At 38.1% G+C, this 22,361-nt stretch overlaps 1 protein-coding gene across 4 annotated transcripts in view; it reads right to left on the bottom strand.

Annotated features, from left to right (window-relative positions):
- Positions 1 to 3,097: 3,097 nt before the first annotated feature.
- The window catches only part of hoe1 (OCA2 melanosomal transmembrane protein hoepel1), a 37,511-nt gene continuing 18,247 nt past the window's right edge, over positions 3,098 to 22,361 (bottom strand). Inside the window, exons 2-12 of one of the 4 annotated variants that reach the window (XM_070208838.1) lie at positions 20,796 to 21,454; positions 8,974 to 9,080; positions 7,675 to 7,825; positions 7,536 to 7,596; positions 6,808 to 6,946; positions 5,833 to 6,737; positions 5,049 to 5,378; positions 4,442 to 4,789; positions 4,025 to 4,172; positions 3,874 to 3,967; positions 3,098 to 3,476 (exon numbers count right to left, since the gene is read on the bottom strand). In XM_070208838.1, coding sequence (XP_070064939.1) covers positions 3,392 to 3,476; positions 3,874 to 3,967; positions 4,025 to 4,172; positions 4,442 to 4,789; positions 5,049 to 5,378; positions 5,833 to 6,737; positions 6,808 to 6,946; positions 7,536 to 7,596; positions 7,675 to 7,825; positions 8,974 to 9,080; positions 20,796 to 20,869 — 2,442 coding nt within the window. In that variant the 5' untranslated portion in view covers positions 20,870 to 21,454 and the 3' untranslated portion in view covers positions 3,098 to 3,391. Of the gene's footprint in view, positions 3,477 to 3,873; positions 3,968 to 4,024; positions 4,173 to 4,441; positions 4,790 to 5,048; positions 5,379 to 5,832; positions 6,738 to 6,807; positions 6,947 to 7,535; positions 7,597 to 7,674; positions 7,826 to 8,973; positions 9,081 to 12,474; positions 12,922 to 20,795; positions 21,734 to 22,361 lie in introns of those variants that run through there. The other 3 variants (XM_015169022.3, XM_015169021.3, XM_002059161.4) reach the window with 3 other exon arrangements.

Here is a 22,361-nt window from a genome sequence, read left to right as displayed (position 1 = left end):
GACTGCAAGGTGGAAAGATATAATTGTGTAGTTCAGCTTCTCCATAAAATCGATAACTATCGATCATCAAGCTTTTTGGTTCTTATCAAGGTTTTTTGGAGCACATCACGCAGATTGTAAGTGCTAAGTCCTAGTTAATTTTTTCGCTCTCACTTTTATCATAAAATCGATATTTATCGATTCGTAATCAATGTGTTTTAAGCAGTCCTCGTGTATTGTTAGAGCTGGCATGTAGGCTTACACATGGAGTAGATGGATACTTTCCATTATAAATACCTCGCTTCTTTACTCGTACGGCAACTTGAGGCTGATTACAGGGCATCTCCTAGTCAGTCACTTGTCATAGTTTTTGTTGCATTATCTCCGACGCCAGCTTCAGTTTCAGTTTCTTCTCTGAGACCGGCTCTTGCGCTCGAGCTCGGCGCACTTGGCTTCACATGAGCACCGCTCTGATCTGCTCTGCTGGGGCGTGGCAGAGCTCCGCAATTACCCGCACTCGCAACAGGTATATATTTATATATATGTAATCATGTCGTACCTGTGGTAGGTGTCTGCGGCGTGTGAAAGGTTGTGACAGGCGTTTTGGCACAGTCCTGCGCCGACTTGGCCGCTTTTCCATAATTGAATCATTTTTGCTGTGGACGCAGCTGTTGGCCCATTTACCGAGTCGATAATGATTCACTCGAGTTAAGATTGGCATTGATGAAGAGGAAGACAAAAGCGCGCGATTTATGTTGAAAGTCTCGAAATGTAATTGTGGACTTTATGTTAATGTCAAAATATGCGTAGTTAAACCCACGATAAAAGTGTTAAGTAAATAAAGTAGATGTCAACATTAAAGAGATTGATCCAGTTGCGGTTGATTGACTAGAAGATACCCTGTAACGAGTAAGGAAAAATCGCGCGATTTATGATGAAAGTTGCGCAAGGTGGACTTTTTGCCAATGTCAAAATAGAAAGAAGTAGATATTAAAGGTAGTTTTACTGGGAGATACCCTGTAGCTAGCATATATTTGTAGTTAAATCAATCTATATAAGTATTTCTTTTCTCTTCTTGCTTCCGACTTTCAAGTTCATTGAACGCTTTAATCTTATGCATTTAAAGCTTAGCATATTATTCAAGCAAAAAATGCTTTACTGTACAGTGAAGTTTGGAGCTGAAGTTTTGCATAAGCGACTATTAAGCCGAGCAGCGAGACAGACTGTGAAACCTTGAACGCCCACCTAAGAGCTTATGCAGATGAGCTATGTTTGACATTTGGCTGTAAAACCTCATGTTTAATTAGCCAAGACAAAGTGTTATGCAACACACACACAGAGGCAGACACAACTGTTAAGCTAGAGAATTGCTGTCTGTATTGAACCACAGCAAATGGCCGGAGTAAAGACGTAGACGCAGGTCAATGCATGAATGGCAAACAATTGGCCAACAGCTTTTGGCCATAATTGTCAAAGCGTGGCTAACTAATGTTTACTTCGGCCAGCACGTCGTTAAAGAGATTTTCAAGTGTTGACGATTTTACTGCATTTGCAAGTTGTCTAGTTGCAGGCGTGAAAAAGTGCGAAAGTTTTGACTACAATAAATGCATAGATATTTGCCTTAAATAAACTATTAAATCAGCCCATTAGGAGTCGTGCATATGTCTGCGAAGGCAGAGTATAAGATCATCTATTTAATAAGCTCTACTTCGGGAAATGTTAAAAAGCGTTGCATGCTTACAGGCGGCCGCTGTAATGTTTAACAGCTGCTGTTAAGCTGCTGTTATGTTAAGCCTGAAGCCGCGCTTTAGCTGTTAATTACAGTGCTGCCAACTTTCGCTTGATTTAAGTCAAAAAAATCGATCAAATCGAATAAAGCAAAAATAATGCTGTCAAACATTAAAAGAAGTCGCTCGAGTTATGGGTACGGGAAATTTTGGCCAATATTAGAGGGTACTATTTTCACATGAATTATTATCAAAAACAGCGTTGCCAGATTTAAATGCCAAATTGATTTAGAGGCCAAGCCATAGAGAACAAAACAAATCTCGTGAAAATCGGATGAGATTTGAACGAGTTATGTTCATGGGAAATTTTGACCCATTTTATGTAGGATATTTTGCACACAAACGTTTTTCGCGATATTTCGATACTTGCGGGTGGAGTTTCCCGATTAATTGAGCTTGTCATCTGCAGTTTGCAAAATTAAGGAGCGTTTGTCATAGCCATAATTCAATATTATCGTAGCGCCATAAAATACGCGATGAACCGATTAAATGCCGCAAATTTGACGAACTAACATTTCGTTGCTTTTTATAGTTTCTTATGGCATAGACATGTGCAGCCTACATAGGTCCGATAAATTCATATTTATAATTCAAGCGGTTGCCAGCCAAAAAAAAGTAAAGTAAATTGGGTAAATGCTAAAATAAATAAAGAATGAAATAAATGTTAAAATAAAAATAGAACACAATAGTAAGAATAGTTGAATATGCATATTATAAAAAATATATGTCTTAAAAATGACTAAGAACTCAAAGAGTTTCTTAATGAAAAAAGATAATTTTGGCTGTATTTAACAGCTTTTTTTCTATCAAAAATGGGCAGCACTGCCGATCAGAAAAGTTTTGTTTGGGCCGCTTGGCATCATATTAAATTAAAAAAAACTTAAACCAAGTCCATATGGAAAACAAGTTCTTAAGTTCATTTAAAATTATTGTTTTTTAATTTTTTTTTATTGATTTTTATTGTTCTTATGGTTTTTGTTTAGAGCTAAAGCGCTAATTGTATAATAACAAATTAAATAACTAAATTTTTTAAAGTTTACATTCAACATTTAGAAACCAATTGATTTTTTTTTTTAAATAAATTAATACGAGAGCGATATTAATTTAAATATTATTTTTTGATAATTATTAATCGTACATAAAACATATAACAATTGTTTCACAGTTCAGCGACATTTTTGTATAATTATTATATTTTATTTTTATTTTTAATAATTATATTTTACATTTATAATTTAATTGTTCTTCGTGTTTTGTTTTTAGTTTTTCTTATATATTTTTTTTCTTATTAGACTACGCACTACACTAACAACGATGTGTAAAAATAAATGTGTTTATTTTTATTTTATTTTATTTTATTTCTTGTCTCGTATATTTAGCATACTCAGAGTATGCTGCTTGTATTTAGAAATTGGTTGTGTTTTTTTTTCCTGCTTTTTCGATTCTCTTTTCTTTCGAACTGCAGCTGATATTTTCATTAGTGTCGAATGTTTAACATTTTTTTTTTTATTTTTGCTGTAGGTAACGAGGTAAAGTGCGCCTTGTTCAAAAATCGACACAGTCAATTCCATGCCGCAAATGTTGTGTTGGGTGGAGAGGGGGAGGGTGGGGGGGATGGGCTTTTATCAATGCCACGCGAACAACGAATGCGAGACCAATAAATAGCCCGTTGTCACAATTATGCTGCCAATCATAATGGGAAAACCAACTCTGTTGAACAAAAGAAAGCAAGAGTTTATTATTTATTTAAAGCTTTAATCAAATAGCAGGTTGTAGAGTTCTACAACTTATTTAGCTAATATATGTCTTTAGTTCTGCGTTTAGCTTTGATTTAAAGTGAAAGCTTTAAGTTGAAGCTCCTTGAACTTTCCAGAGCTTTGGCATGAGACTATTAAATTAAATGACGAGCGATATATAGAGCTTAAAGCTTTAAGTTAGTTTATTGTCATTCACTTTATGAGCCCTTAAAGCTTTCAAAAGCTTTAATATGGGACTATTAAATCAAAAAGCGCTTTAAGCTTTTGGAAGTTATTAAAAGTCTCCTTTTTGGTCACACTCTACACTAATACACATATATTAAAATTAACTTCAATGAATTTGTACTCACTTGAAAAACTCGAGGAATGTGAATTTATAGCCATGTTGCTCGGCAACGCCAGCACAAACCACATTCGCCGAGGCGCCAATCAATGTGCCATTGCCTAGCAGAATATATGTATATAAAACGAAAGTTAAGCAACAATTGGATAGGCACTTACCGCCCAGACAGGCGCCCAAGGCGAGTGCCCAGACCAATGGCTGCAGCGGCAGGTTCAGGGTGCTATTCTGCGCCAGGGAAATTGTGATCTTGACCATCATCGTGGTCAGCGGAATATTGTCCACGAAGGCGGATGCCACAGCAGATACCTATAAAAAGGCAAATAAATCAAATATAATAGATATAGGGCTCTCTCTCTGATCAATTTTCATTCTAAATTTGAACCGGCGACTTTTTCTTTGCTAGTTCGACGCCCACACATCTCAGCCACGCAGGCTCAGTTGGATTTCTTGACCTTACATACCCAGATTATTATCAACATGGCTCATACTGAAGTTGAACCAGCAACCTTTCGCTTGCCAGTTCAATGCTCTCAGCCACACAGGCTTTGTTAGTTTTTTTTTTGGTCCTTACTTACCCAGAGTATAATCAATATGGCCACCATCAAACGTCGATCCTCGCCCACGCCCAATATAATGCCCTCCGTCATATTGCCGATCCATTCGATCAGGCCCAGCTCTGTCAGCGCTTCCATAAGTATAAAGAGCGCGGCAAAGAACAGCAATGTGGACCATTCGACACGCGCCAATATCGCCTCCAGATCCTCAATGTCTGCCAATATTATTAGGAATATGGCGCCTAATAGGGCCGTCCAGCCCAGGGAGAGACGCTGCAGTTCCGGCACCGAATGCAAAAAGAATAAACTGATCACAAAGATCAGTGCGGCGGTGCACTTGACCAGCAGCTGCTTGTTGCGAACTGGATACTAGAGGAAGAAGGGGGAGAGATATTGTCAATATCGCTTGTCCTTAAACATTAAACTAACTAATAGATAAAAAGAGATTAACATAAACTAAAGCGATATTTGGAAAATTAATTAGCAAATATTTGTCTGAATGCAGATCTGTAATTTTCAGCCCTAGTCAATTCGATCTCGCTTAAGAGTATTTATACTTTGCTCGTCCAACTGTTTCAACTTATCCCAGAAAGTAACCTCCCTAAAATTTCGTATATTGTGAACTTACCTTTGCCTGCAGATTGGCCAGGGTTTGTTCGTAGTTGGGCGCCGGTTCAATCACAGCTGTCATGCGTTTCTTGAGGCTTCGTTTAAGGCGATTGACTTTCTTCATTAGGGTCTGACGCACCAGCTCCTCGTCCTTGGAGTAGGCCGAAAGGCTGGCAGCCGCACGCTTCCACACGTGTATCTCATGGCGCAGCTCTTCCACCTCGGCCGAGTCCTTGAACTGCAGATCGCTGATGTTGCGGAACTTAAAGCGTAGTTGTATATATGTTTGGACCATGACCAGAAGGACACCGGGCAGCATGTGAAGCGTGAAGACAGCAAAGTTAACGCCCTGTAAAAAGATTTATTGAATTATCGAGAGTTGCAGGGGATGAGGAATAATTCATTCGGGTAAATTCGGGTAATTCATTTGAATCTAGCTCGAATACTCAATTGTATTAATCGAATCATTCATCAAACCCGAACAGATTCATTCAAACAAAGTTTGATCTGCAACATGTTCGAGCTAATATAATGTGAGACAATACAGAAAATGATTACTTCGAGCTTCGAACCTTGATCGATTAAATAAATTGTTCGAGTATTTGAATAAACGAAGTTCGATGTCCAACATGTTCGAGGAAATATAATGTGAGGCAAAAATGATTAGTTCAAACTTCGAATTTTGATTGACCGATGTTTTGAGCTAAAATAATGTGAGACTACAATGATTCGAACTTTGAGTATCCAAAACACGTGACGTTTGACTGGAGGCAGGGATCTAGTTATGACTTGGGAATACTCACATTCTTGGATATGTAGCTATTGGAGGCAATGATCACATTGGGCGGATCACCGACGGGCGTCAGAGCACCGCCGATGTTCGAGTAGATGACCATGCACATTAGTATGGGCACCGGATTGAGGGACATGACCTCGCAGAGGCGTATCGTAACCGGAGTCATCAGGAGCACCGTCGTCACGTTGTCGAGGAAGGAGGAGAGCACCGCCGTGAACAGGCACAGGCAATTGATAAGCGGCCAGACATGCCCGTTGGTTATCTTATACGCATACACGGCCAGATAGTCAAAGACGCCCGTCTCGGAGAGTATGGCCACCAGAATCATCATGCCGAAGAGCAGCAGCAGGGTCTCCACATCAATCCAGCCCATAATGGTGGCCATGGAGGGTCGAGAGTTGAGCGCGGCCAATATGCCGACGGATAGCGTTGAGGCAATGATTGCGGCAAAGGTGCGATTCACAATCTCCCAGATGATCATCACATAGAGGCCGCACAGTACGGCGGCGGCATAGAGCACACCATGTCGCTTGTAGATGGGCGACTCGTCCACATTCAGCTGGAGCGGCAGCTCGCCCTCGATGCTGCTGGTCAGCTCGAAGCTGAGCCGGGTGCTGTTCGCCTGGGCCAGCCACGTCGGTTCGCCAGGCTGCAGCTCAAAGGTGTGCGTCTTTTTCGTATCCTTGGTGGCATCGATTAGCTCAAAGTACACAATATCCAGCTGCCACAGCTCGCTGGCATGCTCCGTGTAAATCTCCTGGCCCTGGGCATCTAGGTAGCTACGTGTCACCTGTATCTGCAACACGGGCAGCGGCACGCTCGCGTTCAGCTGCAGCTCGTTCTCCTGCAGCCGGAAGGGTCCGCGTAGGCCCAGTCCGATGCGCTCCAGCGAGGCTGTGCTTATGGGAAAGACTGCGAAGAGAAGGAAATGAAAAGTAGAGCTAATGTCCAGACGAGACTCAGGCAATGATTTGTCACCCACCTCGCGTGGAACTGTTGCCGGGCACACTGATGAGACTCAACTGATCTACGTGCTCGTTGTTGGACATGAGAAAGGCCGTAAACACGCACCAAATCACCAACAGCACCGATATCTTGAACCAAATCAGATACTTTTTCAGCTGCAAGTAGATGAAAGACAGCCAAGTTACATTACGTTTTCCAAAGTTATCGATATTTACTTTATTATATGAAGAATCGATTCTTCCACTGCAATACATATTCAATTCAGCCCAGGAAAATCATTATTGATCGGATTTTAAAGTCCGATATTTATAAACTCGAAGACTTCCCGGTTTTAAATGGAATGGATTGGTTTACACTCTTAGCTATACTACATCTCAATTTTGGTGTCTATAGCACTTATAGTTCTCGAGCTATGCGCTCCGAATCTATATTTATCTATATCTCGTTAATGGGTTAAGATATTGACACAAAATTGAAATCTAGTACTGCCTTTGGTGTACGAAATTATTATTTAAAATTTCAAGTCTGCAGCTTTTATAATTAACGAGATCCTTCAGACAGACTGACATACAGAAAGAAGTTCTTGGCTGGATCGAGACAGCTCTTCGGGATATTCCTTGTATTGAGTTTCTCTTCGTGAAATCTTAACTGTTCTGTAGAAAAACCATGGTTCGATTCTTGTTTCGCAGAGATATATTATTTCTATCCTTTGTATTGAGAGTTTCCCAGCCGCAACCCACTTACGCTGCTTTTGCAGTAGGCATCGTTATCCTCGTGCTGATCCTCGTTGTTGTTCTCCAGGTCCCTAGAGGTGCGGGGGTATCACAGAAAACTGGTTGCACTAATTACGTAACTGACAATCGAGTCTAACAGAACTACGAACCTGCCGTCCAGGACATGCACCTGCCCCGCCTCGTTCGTCACATTGATGCCAATCTGTGTGAATGCGTGCGCGTCCTCCGTATGTCCATTCAGCTCGTGCTCCTCCCGCTCCATCTCCTGCTGCACGTCATCCGAGGGCATGGGCTCCACATCTACAACAAATGTTTTAGCAATTTATTCAGCTTCAATATCATGTTGCCGGTCAGAGGCCAGGCCAGGCAAAGGGCAAATGGATGTGCGTCAGCCAGGAGTTTGCTTTGACTTTGTATTATATCATTTTATCAGCAGCTAAAAATACCCTAAGCTGGCCCTGAACAAAGCAATTGACGTAAAGGATATGCGACAGCAATTCAATTTTTCTCAAATATCTCAATCAGTTTCTCTCAACATATCACGGAAGTCGCAAAGGCCGCGCATTAGCATCAGCATTAGCATTGGTATTAGCTTTGGCATTAGCATATTGTGCCAGGTCCCAAAATAGTAGTTGCATCCATTAAACCATTTAAAATCATAAGCATTTGAGACAAGTTGCGCAAATTGCGCAAATTTAAGTTGGGACGGGCAAAAAGAAGAACTTGGGAGAATAAACAAACCTGAGCCTGCGGCCAATGTCAATGCCGAGTCTGACACAAATCACAATAAAAAATGCAACAATAATTACAGCAATAAAAAAAAAGTACCAATAAAAAAAAAAAAACGAAACAAAAAAAATTACACGCTTTATAGAAAATTGTGCATTCAGCTAGCCGAAGACCTAATACGCTTGACAAAAGGTATTCAAAAGAATTCTTTGAAAGAAATTTGTTACAAAAGTTAGGAAAATCTGCTTAAATTTACTTATTCATATGATACAAACTCTTCTAAAAACACTTTAACGACAATTCTAGACCCTAAAAAAGCAATTTATCGAAAAACAATTGTTATCGATAACATGGCCTTTCTTTATATAATTATTATATTTATAAATTAGATAAATATGTTTTGCTCCAAGGACCTCAACAGAATACTATTAAACATACTTATCGATAATATATTGAATAATAATAAACATGCCTATCGATAACATATCGATAATGGGAAAAACGTTGGCAATGCTGGAAATTGATTGCTTTACTCCATAAGCTTTAAATTTCTATGGACATATTTCTAATGCGTGGACATAAACGCGACACACACACAGAGAGCATATGATTGAGTACAAGGGAGACAAATGTTGGGTAGCATTAAAATAAATATATATATAAAACAAAAAAAATGGCAAAAGGTGGCTTTGTCCAATGGCCCAAAGACAAGCACTTACCGCCATGTAAACGCTCGTGCTCCTGCCGGAACGATGCTAGGCTGGGATCCTGTCGTATGCGTTCGGGCAGCGCCCGCCACACCTGTAAGGCACCTTCTGTTACTTCGCTGCAGGTGTGTGGAATGGGGAGGGGGCAAGTCCATAAGTTGTGGGTTAGCAGCACGTTGGGGAGCCATGAAAAAAACGGTAGAGAAAAAAAAGAAAGAGACGTACAGATTTTATAAGATTACTTGACTTTAATACAAATACGCATATAAATAAGCAACAAATTTGTTTTCTCAGGTGTGTGGGCGTGACCAGGTGCGTGTCTCTTCCCTCCCCCGCACTCTCTATTCAATAAGCTGCTTTGTTATTGATTTCATTTGTGGTTGCGTTCAACATATTTGTAAATTCTATTTGACTTTCGGTAAAACGCACTTTAAATGCTTTCTAACAACGGAGGGTAGCGGAGTTTGCTCATGAGCCGGAAATTCGATTGTGGTTTTTGGGATGCGCATTGTCAAGGTGATTGACAGCGACCCAAGTAGGGATTTGGCCAAAGGATGCGATTTCAGCGAAATCATTTAAATCAGTTTGAGCGGAAATCAAAGGGTTGTCCATTAAAGGTTCTAAAATCTAAGCTCAAAGATTATAAATGCCAAAATACAACAAGAGCTGTGCATGAAGCGGAATAGAAATACTTCACTTTTTGTTTATCTGCCGCGTATTTCACGTATTCAAGAAAAACCTTCCACCTAGTTGGGTGGATTTTACAAAAAGTGTGAAACAAGTCTTTCATAAATGTTAGCATGGATTTTAAGATAATCTTGACAGGTTTCAACAGAATAAACAAGGGAGTTACCGACTAGAGGATACCCTGCACCCTTTTCTACCAACATCAAATGTAGCTCGAGCTTTAGTCTAATTTTTTTGCTTCTGTCTAATTTGGTGTTTCAAGCTGATCAAGAACATATATATATATATTTCAAGGGGTCGGAGATGGTCTCGTCTGCCTGTTACATCCATTTGCACAAATATATTAGAGGTAGAGTCTTGTGTCTTGGTATGAGAACAGTCTGAAAGTCTGAAATTTCATAAAGATCGGACAATAAAGTCCGAACTTAATCAAGAATCGCATTTCTCATAGTAAGCGGAGGCAGCATATTGTATGTGAAATAAATTATTTGTATGAAAATGTTGCCATAATAAATAATTAGCTGTTTGTTATGAAATTGATCAACAATTGATTTGCATTTCATTTGGCTAATTGCAATATTTATGCACATATATGCAAACGAGCCCAGATTCCAGCTTGAAGGCCGACTGCTCCGAGCTCGGATAAAAATCTTACAAAATATTGCAATTCTTATGCAAATTGTGTGCCGAGAAAAAAAAAGAAGAAAGAAAAGAAAATAAAACCCCGAGCGAGGCTAAATCAAAGTCATGCAAGAGAGACACGAGCTTCTAATTTCAAATGGGCTTGATTAGGTGGCACTTAATTAAGGCTAAACTTTAAGGTCAGGCGGCAAAATTGTGGCCCAGGCAGCAGCTGGGCCAAAGTGGAGCTAATAAGTCGTCGTCGTCGTATCTGGTAAATGGGCTATTCAATTACAACTTAAATGCGAGTTTAATGACATTTTCGAGCAATTAGATTGCCAGCCCAGCTGGCACATTGAAAAGAATATCATTAGAATCATTTTGAATGCACGCTGGACACACTTATTTACTCACAATATTCACACCCAGATTTAGCTGCACTCACAATACTCACACTCACATTTAGCCATACTCACATTACTCACACTCACATTTAGCCATACTCATATTACTCACATTCATATTTAGCTATACTCACAATACTCACACTCAGATTTAGCTATACTTACAATATTCACATTTACATTTAGCTATACTCACAATACTCACATTCACATTTAGCTATATTCACAATACTCACACTCACATTTAGCCATATTCATATTACTCACATTCATATTTAGCTATACTCACAATACTCACATTCAAATTTAGCTATACTCACAATAATCACACTCATATTCATTCGTTCACTCGCATCACGTGCGTCTGTTGGACAAATGCAATTTGTGGACTCGAGTCAAGTGGTCAGAAATCTTAATTTAGTTTATTTAAATGCCGCTTAGTTCGCATTGGCTCAAATGGAACAAGTCATAAATTATATTTAGCTAAATTTAGCTTATGACTTTGCACGCAAAAACAAAGATAAATAAATAAAATAACCCAAACTGGTTCCATTTGTTTCGTTCTACTCGCATATCCCTCACATTTGATCTGATCGCTCTTGAGAAAGTCTGGAGGCACAACCTGCTAAATTGCCCATCATTTTGACTAAGCTTCAGATATGTCTGTATATCTATTATAGCGCATCATGTTTATTGGCTTGAATTTCAGTGCCGCAAATCTAGTCAAATTATAATGCACTTGGAATAAGTTAAATGGGAATATTATGCGAGTGTACTATCTGGATTTGCCTGACATTGACTCGACAAGTCTTTCTCTTTTATTTTAAGCTTACATTTTATCTAGCTTTTATGCGATTTGATATACTGAGATGATAATTAATTGGCCATTTCATCTACTTTATGGAGTAAAACGACAAAATTGGAGCTCAGATTCGAATGAGATATTTATGGGTGCAAAATTGAATACTTCCATTTAAAAGCATTTCACTTAATTTCTAACCTTGCTTTTTTTACGTTTTTTTTTTTTAATTCCTTAAATATTAAGCTTTGATTCTTATCATTTATTATCATTATAATCAACCTGAGTTCTTGACGGGTGACGGCCTTCGCGTTTTTTGAATAAACAGCTTTCACCTTCATGGGTGGATTTTACAAAAAGTGTGAAACAGGACTCTCATAAATTTCCGCGTGGATATTAAGATAATCAGGACAAGTTTCTCATATAATAAAAGCAATTCCAATGTCAACATAATAAACAAGCGAGACGCTATAGTTGGGAGTTCCCGACTAGGGGATACCCTGGACGCTCTTCTACCAACATCAAATGCAACTCGAGTTTTAGCATAAGAGACTTGATGCTGATCAAGAATATATATATATATATAGGAAGGTGAATGCTTCTTCAGGTTTTAGTTGTGAAATCTGAAGTAGAACTTTCCCACATGTTCCCTTCTGGAATTAAGTAAAACCCGTTTAATTTAAGCACGCTTAATGGCACTTGATGAAATGAATTCCTAATCAGACGAGTAAATCAAGATTGGAAATAAGTGAAATTCTTGAACTTTTCGTTTGCCAACTGAGCGAACTCTGAGTATAATCGGATAATGCAGATAATTCAGATAATAATAATTGATTGTTTACTCGGAAAAACGGACAGTCAATGATTTTGTTGTTGACGGTTTTTTCCACTTAGGTTTTTTGGGCCAGGTTAACATTGTCAACGAGTTTTGTGCTTCACTGCGCACGGCGTGAGGCTGGTAGAGGGGATGGCAGGGAGAGAGGTAGAGAGGGGGACACATACTCATCCTCGTATGGGTTATCCTCGGAGCGATTGCTGTAATTGTAGGACATCCTTAAGACGGGGCTGACGGCAGCCGCGTAAGTCGCTGTATGACACGCACTAGGGGTACTCAAGTTATGCGAGTTTGAAAAAATGAACTTGTGCAATAAATACTTATAAATAAATACAATATTACGTAAAGTGTAATGTTGTTGTTTGACTATTTATTGAATCTGTTTTTGTGTTTAATTAATTTTTGTACTATGTACAACACGATTTGTTTGTTTTTTTTTTTTGTTTTTCTTCTTTTCTTAATATTCTTTCTTTTTGGCAAATAATTTTTATTGCGTGCCCCTATTTATCGTTTTCGGGTTTTAATTACAGTTTTCTGCTCGCGCTTCACAGTTCACTTTGAGTTGAGCTCTGAATGCGACTGCCCCACTGCATAGATGGGTTGCCCTCGCGTTACTAACTAGCATGCACAATTTTTTACCCTATTTTGTAGGTTTTTAAGTCGCGTCGCAGTCGGCGGCCAGCGGCCAGCGAATACAAAAAAAAAAAAAATAACCACAGCGTGAAAAGCATATACAAATATAAAAAAAGAAAGAAACAAAAAAAAAAAAAACTTTCCTGATGTTCATATAAATTTTGTGCTTCTGCGCTTTGCTCATTATTCGCATTTATGCGTTCTCATACCCTCCCGCCGCCGCCGCCCTACCAGCCGTCCGCCTATCGCCGCTGCAAATGCAACCGCGAGCTGAGCTTAACAGATCAGAGATCCGATCCGAGCATATCTGTCACTCAAAACCGTTGTTGCGCTCTCTCGCCCTCGCCGCCGCCCTCTCGCTCTCTCTCTCTCGCGCAGTCTCTCTGTCTTTCACTGTGGCTTTGACTTAGCCCAGGCCAAATGAGAAAAAAAAAAAACTCAACTGAACTGTTTTATTTGTTCTTTTAATTTTGCCTTTGCGTGTTTACTTTTCGGTTTCTTTTCTTTCGGCTTCTTCCCGTTTCTGTCATGTGCCTCGGTTTTCATTGCTGGCGTTGGCTTATTCGCACTTCTTTCAATTACACTTGATTTATCATATTTGACAGTTACTCAGCCATGCCTTTGATAACGCATGCGATCTACCCTGCATGCCCTACCATCGAAATTAACGGCCATATTGGTGGGCATATTAATAGTTCATGCATCTACTTATATTGTGTGATAATTTTTTGATTTCATTTTTGATTTTTTGTATTATTTTTTATTTTCCATAACACAATATAAGGGTAAAAACAAAAGTGTTCGAAATTCCGAGAAGACGAAAACAGAATATTAATTGGATTTAAATTTACTAATAAACATATTTTACACAAATAAATCACTTTTGAATAGCACGGGCTATTTGAGTCTTGCGCTTTCGGTGTTAAACCATAAACTAGTCTCGGCTTCGAACCCGGATATTCATTGTTCAATTGTCTGTTTTATTAGGCTACATTTGAAAACACATCTAATGTAGACTGCACTTTGTATTTTAATTGACTTTAATTATATATGCTTACAATATTTTCTCTCACATTATTTAAGATTGAATATTCACAATTTTTAAAATTTAATTTAAAAACCTATTTAAAATTCTATATTTAAAGCTAAAAAGCATTATAGAGGAAAATACTTAGAAAATACTGAAAAAGCGTTTATATACCAGCAAAAAATTCGATATATTCTGTTAAACTAAAAAATAGCTCAACTCTGGTTATGACAGCAGCGTTTGATGGGTTTGTGGAAGGGGTGAGGTATTTTTTCGACGCTTGACAAAAAAGTTTTTCCAACTTAAATGCAAAATTTTTTCGCAAATCAGCTTAATTTGAGCCAGCTGAGGGCTACGTGACGTGAGGCTGACGCTGACGTCACAAATTGTAATTGAAAACCTTTTGAAGAATCGTGCCGAACAATAAAGAAGTTCCAGGTGGAAACTGACACCTGCTATTCTGATTGGCCTGCGCATAATGGAAAAGCATTCAACACATTACAGCCCTTGCGATTGACCATGGCTCTATTAGTTGTTATTATACTGCGCACCCAAGAGCCATATACTTATAGTAAATACAATGCAATTTAATTAAAATAAAATGCAAGAGAATCTCGCATTACAAATGCCCCTCGGCCACACTTTATGGCAAGTGCACATGGAGCTTGCAAATGGAAAAGTTTTTGTACAGCAACTGAATTGGCTTTATTCCATTTGCCACAGATGATCGCACGCTTCACTAAGCGCACAGATGCACAGAAAGCGCGTAGGAGAGCGAAAGAGAGTGAGAGTGAGTGAGAGAGTGAGAGTGCGAGCTGCTGAGAGAGCACTAAGAAGTGGCAAAGAGAGGCTGCATTGAAATAAATATACTTAATTATGAGCTAATGTTCTTTCATTTTAATTGCCAGTGCATCTCAGTTACAATAGATATAGGTCATACTAGTGGTATGTCTGGGCTATAAATAGTATGCTAATCATTATAAACTGAAGCTTAATCGCAAGTGAGAAAGTAAACAAAGCCATAACAAAGTACACACACAAAATATTTGCACAGCACTCAACAGTTAATTTGCATCTGCTTAAAAGTGACCTCACTTTGGTAACTCTTGAGTTGCTAACAATTAGTATTTTGTCTCTAAAGAAAATGCGGTCACACTTAGACTGTCTCAGATTCATATATTAAAAAATAATGCTAAAAAGTTACTAAAGTTACAAAAATTCAGCTTATTATCAACACATATTTCGTTATATACTTATTTTTTGATTTAACTTGGATTTAGATTTCAAAAATACCCAAATTTGAAATATTTTATTTTATATATAAATTCTTTAATTTTCACGTTCTATTAATCAATGAAAATGGGTCTGTTGATAAATTAGTAAAGTTCTTAGAGATTTCTTTACGTCTTTCTTAAAGTCTTTACCTTTTTCTTCCCAGAATTCCCAGAATTTCTCGTACACCCCAAATTGAATAATCACGCCCACACTCAACTTATCAACTTTCGTTTTTGATAAATAGGTAAAATTGTATATTAAATGAGATAGTCTAATTTTAGTTAGTTAGCTTTATCGCGTTCTCGTACAGGGCCGAAAATTGCAAACAATAAAAAAAATATGAATATAGACGGGAACGGCGAGAGTTGTGGGGGGAGGGTCTCTTCAAAAATTTTCGGGGGCGAGACACGAATCGCTATAAATGCGCGACACGCTTCATTAATTTTTCAGCAACATTTTGAAAGGCAGCCATTTTTTTCTTACAGTGTATTGTGCGAGTACTCGGAACTGGACATGAGTGCGTACATTCAATAAGCTAGCGACTGTCTGGTTGGAGGAGTGGCGTGGACTGGCAAGGGGAGGGGGGGTGGTAGGGGGAGAGAAAAGTTATTTTTATAACAGCGGCGGCAGCCTTGATAAGCATGTTAAATCTCTTGACAGCTGTAAATTTCCATTGCTTAAAAGAAGAAAGAGAAGAAAAAAGAAACACACACACACACACACAGAGTTAATTAATTGAAATTCACGCACGCTTCACACACAATTCAATGGGAAGCACCTCCCTGCACCGCCCTCCACCATCCTTCCTTACTCCCACGCAATTTGCACGTGTTTTCAATGATTTTATAGACGTTAACTACGAATTTCCACTGTAGCAGGAATTGTATGCAAATGCATTATTATAAAGCTCTGCATATGGAAATAGCTCAAGAATAACAGATACTCGTTATAATTAAAAATGTTTGCGCGTCTTATCTGGAATTTTTTATACTCTATACTCTAATATACTATAATATATACCATAATAAATACTACCATATATACTAAAATATATATTATAGTATATGTTGTAATATATACTATAATATATACTATAACATATACTATATTATTTACTATAAAATATACTATAATATATGCTACAATATATACTAAAATATAAATTATAGTACATGTTGAAGTATATACTATAATATATACTATAACATTTTCTATAATATAAACTATAATATATACCATAATGTATGCTACAATACATACTATGATATATACTATAAAATATACTATAATATACACTTACAATATATACCATAATATATATCATAATATATACTATAATATCAATAATATAACTCTTGGCACAAGTGAAAAGTTGCTGGGATAGAATTAATGTGAGCTCTCGTTGGCTGCATTCGATTAAATATCAATTAACATAATTCTACTCTTTGTTCTGAGAAATAATTGTATTGATATATGTTCTTTATAATATATGTTTCGTATATAATATATAAATGCATTTAATCAGTTACAAAGGTCGACTTATATGTTGTTGGATTTTTAATTTATTGTCGCCGGCTTGGCAGCTTTTTCTTTATAAATAATATATTCAAGCACATGTCACGATTTTGAGGTAGGGCAGTTAGAGAATTGTAGAAAAGCAAAATGAGTAGAAAAAATATTGTGCAAATGAACCAAGATGAGGTGCAAAATGAGAAGCAGTTTTATTGGTTCGGTTCATGGATTGAACCAATGTTCAAATGAACCAATGTGAATGGTTAAATGGGTAACAACTTCAATGGTTCGGTTCACGATTTGAACTAATGTTCAAATGAACCAATAGAAAAAGCAATTATCTTCATCAATTTTAACTTAAGCAATTCAGTTTATTTTGAAGATTTATTTTCATATTTATTTTATTGATTCAGTTTTGATTTAGATCTGAAAAACTTTAATCACAATAAATTAGAAGTCACTTTAATTATTATTTTTTTTTATTTATTATACTTATGAAAGCAATGTTGTTAAACGTTTGTGCCTGCCTTTTACGGAACATTATATTTCCCATTCTCCTGCCGAGCTGGAAATATCCCTATGTTCAATAAAAACTTTCCGTGGCATACTTTTGGGGCTTCGAGCGCCACGAAAAATCAAATATGGCTGCAAATCCACAACAACTTTTCATTCATGAAGCTGATTTAAAGTATGTGTAGGCCCAACTTCGTGCTCAAACATAGAGATGTCTATGGGCATCCAAATCTTCTTCTCTACTGCCTTTTGTTCTAACGTGTCTTGAATGCTGTCACCTGAATTTACCTTTTCCGCTATTTCCAGCCGCGCACAGAGTCATTTGCCCGCCTTTCGAATCTGTCTAATGTGTCAGGCGCAATTCTCTAATTCCCAATTTTGGCATCAAATGTTTTAATTATGCATAACGTTTATGACACTTGCCATTACGCACTTCACACATAACGAACAAAGCGACGTTGTCAAGACACCACACACTCACTCACTCTCTCACACACACATGCACACCCTCAGCACACACACACACACACACACACACATGTATACATTCTGAACCTTTGGCACATTCATAATCGCATTTTTAATGTGCTCACAACAATCTGCCGGGCGACAATGTAAAAATGGCGCTGGAGCCTCACTTAACTATTGACCTTGCCGCCTCGACGAGGTCATCATCATCATTGTTATACCCTGTAGCCAGCAAATGGGTTAACAGGGCATCACGAAGTCTAGACAAAATGACAGGCTAAAGAAGCTAGCTGATATATATATCGATGAGTAACAGAAGCTATCGATTGTATCGATAACCAGACCATATCAATACAAGTATCGATAGCATCACTTGAAGATTATTATTGTTAAAAAAACTATCGATTGCGCTATCAATAGTCATTTGATTCGAGAGCAACTAAAAGTCGATACAAATATCGAATTAATTCCTTAGCGATTATTATTGTTAGCATCGCTACGAAAGGGAAATTTTCCCATAACGTATCGATTGTGTTATCGATATTCATCAAATTCGATAAGTCGATAAAATATCGGTAGCCTTAGCGATTATTTCTCCTACAATGACTTATAATTGTATCGATTGTGCTATCGATAGTTATTGGATTTTCATAGAGTTATCGATAGGAATTAGAGTCGAGAGCACGTTTTTACATTAAAGGGCTTAAAACAGCTTATTTCAACTATTTTTATTATCTACAAAAAATGTTGAATATAAAATATGTTTGGTATATTTTAGAGTTTATAGTTTTAAGCACTAAGTATATTTGAATAGTTATATGTATATATCGAATATCGATTTATTCGATTATCGACACGATTGTGTATTATGATATATAATTTAGCTTCATATTTCCATATACTTTTGCAAATAATATACATCATTTTTCGAAGCTCTCCTTTGTTAATCGTCAGCACACTTTTCAACAGAGCATCCTTAAGTCGAGCATTCCCCATATCGTTTTTGCTGGCTGTGCACAAATGTTGTGCTGTCAGCTGTGGAACGTTTAGTTGATGTTGACCCACATTTTGGTTAGGCTGATGGCCGAAACGTTAATGGCTTATTTAAAATTAGATGGCAATTCGCCAAGCGCAAGGGGGCGTATGCGTGATAAGTCCCGTCAGATATTACGCATACGCCGCGGGGCTGTTATATCCTGCGGGCCGGCGATTGTCTATTAATAGTGCGCTTCTTAAGTAAATTGAAAAATAATTGCTGGCTAACACGAGGCCGCAGGCGAGGGGCAAATTAATTAGTATTTGGCTTTGGTCTGGCTTGATTTTGCTTGCCCGACACGTTCGGAAAAAGTTGCCAGGACAACGTGACTGGAGACGGGAGACAGGCGTCCTAGTCCCAGTCCCAGTCAGTCCCAGTCTTCAGCTCGAGTGCTTGGGCTTGATTGATGAGCGCTTGGATTGATGGCACCTGGTTGCCCGGGCTGGCTTTGAAATTCGATGTTCTACTCGGCTTATTCAAATATATCAGGCGGACATTTGTCAGCCTTTTGTCGGCAAACGGAAATTAAATGTATGACATTATATTAAGACCAGCCTCTCCCCGTTTGCGGTCTGCGTGCTGGCGACACATGTCGCAGCCATTTACTTGAGGTAAATTAGTTTGAGCCCAACAAAACTCCCGAATGTTTATGTTTTCTTTTTCGGCTTCTTTTGGGACCCCCAGCATCGAGTTGTTTGCCAGTTGGGTCAAAGGCACGTGCGTTCCGCCAGCTCTCCTCGCAGATGAACATGTTTATATATACGCTTGTTTATGTGGGCGAACTTGTTGCTGGGAATAATAATAATTTAAAACAAGTGAGAGGGGCTTGAGTTTGGCTTGTTCGACTGGCAGATACCCTGCTCTGAGCCGCAATACACAGTCGTACTTAATGCACTATATATTATTATCAAACTTTCAGGACTATCAGAACTTAAAAAAACCAGAGTTGTCAAACGATTGCAATCGATGTTTGCTTTGTTTGCGAGGAACTATCGATAACAAGAAATTAACTGATGAGAATATTTGCTTTAGAAAATCAACTTCTGCCTTTTGCATACATTTTTACAAATTAAATCTACCCTTTCCTGAATGGAATTAAGGTATCACAAAAAGGTATAACAAGAAGGAGTAACATCTAGGTATAACAAGAAGGTATAACAAGCAGGTGTAACGAGAACGTATAACAAGAAAGTATTGCAAAAAGGTATAAATGTACATAGGCTGTCAGACATTGGATACTTTTGCAGTACATTCATTAGGCGCAGCTGTCCGAAATATTATTCATTTCTATTCATAATTTATCTGGATTCGTCTTGTAATTCGAAGCGTGGCAGTCCACTGAGGGTTTGCATATCCTTATAAATGTTAAAGAAAAAAGAACAGCAAAATTAATTGTGTATTAAGCTGAATGTGATATTATTCTACTTGTTCGATTGTGTGTAACAATTGGGTCTTTTATTTTTTCTCAGTATACATCGATAAATAAACTCTCGTATTGTTACAGTGATTGTGCACATATCGATACAAATAAAGAATTTATAAGCAATCGATAAACGCTTATATAAATACGTTTCAAATGTTGACTATCGATAAATAACCATGAGTTCCCATTCACATCTAATCAATCGATATTGCTTGTCGTATTTCACTTATTGATGACACAAATATCCAGAATTTATCGATAAGTAGCTGCAACTATCGATAACAATTAAATATTTGATCTGTTACAGTTATCGATAACGACAGTATCACAAATTTTCGATAAATAGTCATAGTGATGCAGCCGGAACTATCGATAACAAATAAGTACTGAGCGTTTTGCAGTTATCGACAGAGTCACTCAAAAAAATTGAATAAATATCTATATGAATTTGCACTTGCAATCATATCGATAACAATTTATTAGTCAGCATATCGACATTGTTAGCTTATTATAAGGGTTATTCGCAAACTTTTTGATAAACTTTATTTACGGAAAAAAGTTTGAGTTCGTTGCGGCTGTCGCCTTTGCGGCGTAAACTCACCTGGGCTGTGGAAACTTTTCGCTCTGGCCCGACGCCTGGCGCTGCAGACAGAATTTGCCGACCTTCATTCGCATCCTGAAGGGCCAAACGTAGCTGCGTCTTTTGTGGCCAGAGGCGCCGCTGCTCCGCCTCGAGTTGGCTCTAATCGATCTCTGGCTGTGACCCACGCTGACGCCGTTCCTCAAACGCTTGTCCAAGCTGATGTTGATTTTATATTTGTTTTTGTTGGCTTTAATTGAATTAGCTGTGCGTTTTTTTATTTTGTCTGCCGAATTGGATTTAATTTGCGCCTGGGCTTTAATAAACTAAAATCACAAATATTGTTTGCATATATTGTTGTTATTTATAATTAATTATTATCGCAAATCACATTTATTTTTGGCGCGCAGTTTCTATTTTTGTTTCTGTTACTTTGGTTTTTAAATATTTCTGCAAATTGAATTGCCGCCTGGTTCTAGGCCTTTCTTTTGTACATCTTGCTGGTAGTTGGTCTTTTTTTTATTGTTTTATGTCATTTTACGTTTATTTTTGTATATTTCACAAGAAATGTTGTGCGCGTTCCTTGGCCGCCTTGTGCGTCACTTCAAATGTCACTCGCATTACGCATACGTCACGTTGCCTGCACTGGCGTCCACTTTGCGGCTGCTTTTGCTGCTCAACTGAATGAAATGTTGCCCACTCAAATATTATTCTCTTGCCAGACACTTGAAGTTCATCATGTGGCACGCACAAAACGCGTTACACGAATCGACACCAAAACATGTGGGAGTGGGGAGTGCTCGACCCAGAGATACCCTAAACCAAGCGCCGAACTTTGAAAAATTCGGTGCTTACAGTCCGATCTATATGTAATTTGTAGAGCTCACTTGAAAAGTGATTTTTGTTTAGCTTGTTCTAATTTTAGGGTAAATGGCGGGAGGCATCCGAGCCTACTCTTTGAGTTATGCTTAAAGAGCCTTGTTGCAAAATCGATATTTATCGATATCGAAATAAATGGAAAGCCTTGCTTTGCGTACGATATAGAATATAGATCGACTCAGTTAATCGTCCAAAAGTTTCTTTAGTCCTTTTCTTACACAAACTTAGCCAAAACCAATATACCCCTTTTACCCAATGGTCTCAGGGTATACATATAAGCCCTGGATTAATAGTTGGCTGCCAAATTAACAAAATAGTCAACAGCAATTAGAAGGGTTCGGAGTTGGAGTTGAGCAAGCGGCACAGCGGGTGAGTTCTTTTTGATGGAACCACCCGTGCTGCTGAATTGATTAGAAATCAATGAATCAATATTCATTTACGCCTTGTGCCTACTTTTGCTTCAATCTTCAAATCAGCGGGCACATCAGAGACACACAGAGACACACACACAACATATTTCGAGGCTGCTTTCTTGCTGTCAGCACGTTTCGGAAAGTTTTTATTAAAGCAGCCACCCACTTGTGCTCTATTACACTAAACAACAAAATTGGGACAGGCTGTGAATTTCAATTAGATAGATAATTCGACGTCTTGAAGGGTTGTGCAAGAAGGAAGCAATAAATAAATAAATATGTGAACAAAAGTGGA

Source organism: Drosophila virilis, chromosome 4 (genome assembly GCF_030788295.1).
Source record: "Drosophila virilis strain 15010-1051.87 chromosome 4, Dvir_AGI_RSII-ME, whole genome shotgun sequence".
Classification (NCBI taxonomy): Eukaryota; Metazoa; Arthropoda; class Insecta; order Diptera; family Drosophilidae; genus Drosophila; species Drosophila virilis.
Note: the sequence above shows the minus strand (reverse complement) of the source record. Positions and strands in the feature narration are given on the sequence as shown.